Source organism: Tupaia chinensis, unplaced genomic scaffold (assembly GCF_000334495.1).
Source record: "Tupaia chinensis unplaced genomic scaffold, TupChi_1.0 Scaffold000527_1, whole genome shotgun sequence".
In the NCBI taxonomy this organism is placed as follows: Eukaryota; Metazoa; Chordata; class Mammalia; order Scandentia; family Tupaiidae; genus Tupaia; species Tupaia belangeri.
In genome coordinates this window covers 4,718,894-4,724,377 of record NW_006160040.1, presented here as the reverse complement: position 1 = coordinate 4,724,377, position 5,484 = coordinate 4,718,894, and the positions used below count along the sequence as shown (strand labels likewise).

General features: G+C 42.6%; 1 protein-coding gene across 1 annotated transcript in view; it reads right to left on the bottom strand.

Annotated features, from left to right (window-relative positions):
• Nucleotides 1–5,484, bottom strand: part of CCDC162P (coiled-coil domain containing 162) — a 185,821-nt gene that overhangs the window by 177,939 nt on the left and 2,398 nt on the right. The window contains exons 2-3 of the mRNA XM_027775129.1: nucleotides 2,791–2,863; nucleotides 2,436–2,546 (exon numbers count right to left, since the gene is read on the bottom strand). Coding sequence (XP_027630930.1) covers nucleotides 2,436–2,546; nucleotides 2,791–2,863 — 184 coding nt within the window. The remainder of the gene's footprint in view (nucleotides 1–2,435; nucleotides 2,547–2,790; nucleotides 2,864–5,484) is intronic.

Genomic DNA, 5,484 nt, shown 5'->3' with positions numbered 1-5,484 from the left:
TCCTGAATGAAGATAATGACAACAGTTTGACTTGCAAATAAAATCTCAATGTCTTTTGTTTCTTTGTGATGAATAGTTAACTGCTAACTAGTGGATAAGAACTAATTTGTATGCATAGGGAGAATATAACTAATAATGGGAGTAAAGAACAAAACATTCTAAAAATTTGAAATAATGTACACTTATTATAGTCAATTTAGGAAATAAGTAAAAATAGGGACCAACAGATGGCGGAATGATTATGTGGCTGGACTCCCACGTAGCTAACTGCAATTCTGGTCCTGGACCCAACAGCTTAAAACTCACCCCAGGCACATGTGCATGCGTGCCCAAGATCCGGAGAGGAGAATGGAGGAAAAGGGATTGCAGCATGGCCATCTCCCCTGGGAGATGACTTCTTCATTTCTGTCTGTCTGTCTGTCTCTGTCTTTCTGGCAAGCATATGTACTTGATAGCAAAAAATCTCTCTCAAAAAAAAAAAAATAGAAAAAGGAAATGTGTTATCTTGCCACCCAAATACAGCGATTCTTAATATTTTGGTCTATGTCCTTCAAGTGATTTTCCTACACATTTTTGACCATTATTATCACACATGCACACTAGTGCTTACCAATATTTCATAATATAATAATTCCTCAAGGCAGCCAGCCAGTGGTGTCAAGGTGGCTGGACCGTACATGGCCAACTGTGCGTGGCTAGCTGTACAGTTTGAGTCCCAGATCTGGCACCTTGAAAAAAGCACACTGAGGGGCTGGCAGACGGCGGTGGTTACAGAGCTGGACTCCCACATGGGTGACAGTAGTTTGAGTCTCACACCTAGTAGCTTGCTTTTTCACTTTCTCTTTTTCTCTCGGGTCATGTTAAATAATAATAATAAATAAAATTAAGCAAAATAATTCTTTTTTAAAAAAAAAGCAGAAAGAAAAGAAAGAAAAATACACTGGGTGCATGAGCATGCTTGCCCAAAATCCTACAAGGAGAGAGAAATGAACTAGAAGAGATTATAGCCATTCTCCATGGCGGGGGGGGGGTACCTTCTCATGTTCTCATGTTCCCATGCTTGCTCTCTCTCTCTCTCTCTCTGATAAGCATATGTATCTTCTGGCAAAATTAAAAAAAAAAAAAAGTTGTGTGCTAAGAAATGTTTAATGGCAGAACAATATTCTACCAACCACCACACTATTTTTCTTTTTTTGTCTTGTCTTTTTTTATTTTTATTTTTGCTAGAGGGCACTTGTGCTTGCCAGAGAGACAGAGAGGGACAGAGAAAGAAAGAGGGAGAGAGAGAAAGCACCCCCACAATGGGGTACAGTCAGGCCACCAACCCTTCTCCATTTCTCCATTCTGTAAGAATTTGGGGCATGTATACACGCATGCTGGTGTGTTTTTCAAGCCACCAGGGCCAGAATTCAAAGTGCACAGTCAACCATGCGGGATCTGACTCTCTTAACCACAAGGCCCATACATGGGTTTTTTTGTTTTGTTTTTGTTTTGTTTTTATAGACTTTTGCCATAGGGCATGTGTATACGTGGAGAAAGACAGAGAGAAGGGAAGTGAGAAATCAACGCCCCCCCCCCAACCCATGCCCCAATCCCTTTTCCTCCATTCTCCTTTAAGGATTTTAGGCATGCATGCACATGTGCGCAGCTGTTTTTCAGGCCACAGTGTCCTGCAGTCTAACCCTGGAGTCAGCCAGGTGGGACCCAGCACCTTAAGTGCCACATCTCCTGCTGCCCCCACATTGTTTTTCTTAATTCTTTCTCCTATTTGTAGATATTTAGACAATTCCAAATTTTGAACTTTTAACAATGCTGCCATAATCATCTTTATGAAAAACCCCTTCCCGCATTTTTAGTTTTTTTTTTTTTTGAGAGATTTTTACTATAGGGGGCGTGCGCTCGCCAGACAGACAGAGAGAGACATTAGAGACAGAAAGCGAGAAATCACCCCCCAGAGGGGATGGTCACGCTGCAATCCCTTCTCCTCCATTCTCCTCTCAGGATCTTGGGCATGCACGCACACGCACCCGGCGTGAGTTTTAAGCCACCGGGTCCAGGACGCGAACCGCGGTCGACTACGTGGGAGTCCAGCGACATAGCCACTACGCTAACTGCTGGTTCCCTTAGTTATTTTTTTGAGAGAAATTTCCAGAAATGTCTTCCCTAGTTTACTCAACAGCATTTTGAGGGCTGGGACTGTCTTATTCAATGTTGTATTATCTATAATATTAACAAATGAGCAACTGGTTGAAACTTAGTCAATCTAGTCAGTAACTTTTAACTGAACTTATCTGTGACATAGGTCTCCAACAAAGAACAGCACTTACACTAACCAAGTTCTGCAAAATAGTCCTTTCCTGGCCAGAGGATATGCCATAAAGCCAGTTTTCTACTAAATTCCAGATTTGCTTTTCAAATTGTAAAATGATTCTTACCTGCAACAGAAGCAAAGGTAGATTTTCAGGCGTGTACTCTCTTCGTAGGCAGCTCTCTAGCTCCCTCTGCATGACATCTGCCTGAACAGCAAGGGGCTTCGGCTCAGCCACCTGAACACAAACAGCTAGTTTTAACATCCCAAATTAAGAGACTATAAGACTTCAAATATTGCAAAATCAGATATCTCCAAGAAAATAGGGCCTGCTCTGACCCACCAGTGTGCTGACATTGGACTGTTTTGTTCCCTTGACCACTGTCTACACAGCAACTATAGTTTGTAGGAGTAAGCTTTTCCTGCTAAAAGTTTCCAGCAAATTAGCAAAATTGAAATTTATTGCTTTATTGATTACTCACCTGTAATGTTTTCTTTAGTGCCAGTTCTCTTTCTCTTCTAAAGTAAGAAATGTCCTTTGGGATTTGAACAGAGCTGCAGAAAGATTTACGCAATAGAAGCTGTCATTTTAGAAGCTGTAATAGAATGGATTATAAGTGGGCCCAGATTAATCTGTGACTCTTCTCAACTGTTCATTTCTGAGTAAGTGTGTCATATTCTGCTTGGTTACTGTGGCTATGGGAAGGCCATAGTCTTCTGTCTTGATCAGAATCTTTCTCGCACATACCTCATGTTTGCTAAACTTTTCCCTGGGCCAATTTTTCTCTCCTTCTCACACAAATGAAGTCTTTCCTTTGACCCTTTACCTCACTGCTTCCTGCTCCAGAGTACAGAGAGCACATGGTGAAGATTTCCCCATCCTGGGTTCCTTGCAGTAACCTTATCTCTGACAAGTTAGGTACTTATCAGACCTTGCTGGCACCCTCCTTGACAAAAACAACTGGCATCTTGTCATTTAAATAAAAAACAAAATGTTCTTTGTTATCTTTTTTTGAGAGGTTTTTGCCTTGGGGTGAGTGCAGGGGTTGGGGTGGGGTGAGGGGACAGAGACAGTGAGAGGGAAAGTGAAAAATCATTTCCCCAAGGGGAATGGCCATGCTGCAATCCCTTCTCCAGTCTCCTCCTGGGAGTAAACAAAGTGTGTGTGTGTGTGTGTGTGTGTGTGTGTGTGTGGTGTGTGTGTTTCCTGTGTTCACTCAAAAGAGACAAGAGATGAGGATGTACCTCAAGGGGCCACGGTCATGCTACGACCACTTCCATTTTTCCCTCTCTTTGGGATTTTGGGCACCAAGGCATGCACACACATACCCCACATGTCCCCCAAGTCACCAGGTCTGGGACTCGAACCCAGCAGTCAGTCATGCAGGATCCAGCTGCCTTAACCACCATGCAACACTGTCCTTTATTTTTGTGTTCTTTTTGAACTGCCATGGCTGAAAAATTACTTTCAAATGTCAAACATGAAATACTTTGAAAATTATTTTAACCAGACTTTCTGTTTCAGAAATATTATTTATCTTTAGGAGAAACATTTTTAGCAAACATGCTTCTTAAGCAACCTCGTGGACTCTTATCCAAACCCAGTTATGAGGGAGTTGTTTTTCCATGAAAACAGAGACTGGGTGTGTGTGTGGGGGGGAGGGGGTGCCAGGAAGGGGATGGGAAGCAGAGTCAGGAAAAGTAGAGCTCTCCTTGCATGGTGTGAGACAGACTCCACGGCTTGGCAGTGTGGGGAACATCGGGTGGTAGCAATCCTGATGCTAAAGCGACTTTCTCAATACGGGATTTTGAAGATGTTGTCAAGGAAGCCACAGCAAGTATTACTGGTTTGAGGAATGAAGAAATAAAGGTATTCAGAATTTCTCATCACCTCCTTGTAAAAGGGACTACCGAAAGTCTTTAGTGAGAGTCTTGCCTGACATGCTGACATTTAAGTTACAATAATATCAACACTTGATCTTTGCATGTGTTTTCCAGTTTTCAAAATTCTTTAACATACATTCTCTCATTTAATCTTCACAACCTCGTATGTAGGCAAGTACATATTTTTAATCTTATTTTCCAATGAAGAAGCCATGGTTGACAGAAATTCTGACATGCATTGTTCCATGATCCACCTTATCACACAATTGTTGCTCTACTTCAGACACCTAATGACATTTTTTTTTTTCCTAGAGTGAAAGATTTTTTTGCTAAAGGGTATGTGTGCTTTCCAGAGAGACAAAAAGGAAGAAATCACTCCTCAGGAGGGATGGGTATGCTGCAATCCCTTCTCCATTCTCTCCGGATTTGGGGCATGCATGCACACTCCCAGTATGAGTTTCCAGTTACCAGGTCCAGGACTCGAACCATGGTCGACTACCTGGGAGTCCAGCAATGTTACCATTACTCCATCTTCTGATCCCAGGCATCCAGTGGCTTTAAGTTGCAATTATAAAACATACTAAATACCGATACTTCAGCATCATCTGTGGAGTGAAGTCTTAAAGGACCTGCCCACTGCTGCTTCTCCTGGTCTTCTTTCCACAGTCCTCACCACCCATATTGTGTTCACTCAACTGCTCAAACAACAGGGTTCTCATGCTGGTCCTTTTGGTCAATTGTGATAGTAACAGAAACGGGGGAAGTCCTGGGCCCATGAGATTTGTCCAGGGGTTGATCGGGCTACCCTGTTTCTCTAAAAGAACTTAATTGCTATTCTCTGGCAGCATTTGTCTATAGTAGGGCTCCTAACAAGGCACCATTTTATAGAATTCCTTAATCAGAGAGCTAACATTATTTCAGTTTTTAAATTTCTCATCAAGTTCAAGGTCAAATTCAATTAAAATATTATTGGATAAGATACTCTTTTCATTGAATGTGATTTAGAACTTCAAGAAAATAGCTTTTTTGAGGAGTCAGCCAGTGGTGCAGCAGTAACACAACGCTCTGCAATCCCACCCTCATGGGATGGTCATGGGCTCATGCCTGAAAGTCATGCTCATGGTTTTGGCTGACTGATCAAGGCATGGAGACTCTCTTTCTCCCTGTGAAGAAATAAACTTAAACCCTGCTAAGCCGGTGGCGGCGGCAGAGGCGGGCCGGACGCCAAGGCTGCCCGGTACCTCCTGATTGGGACATGGGTTTGCTGCACGAGGTGTGATGAGGAAGGCGTG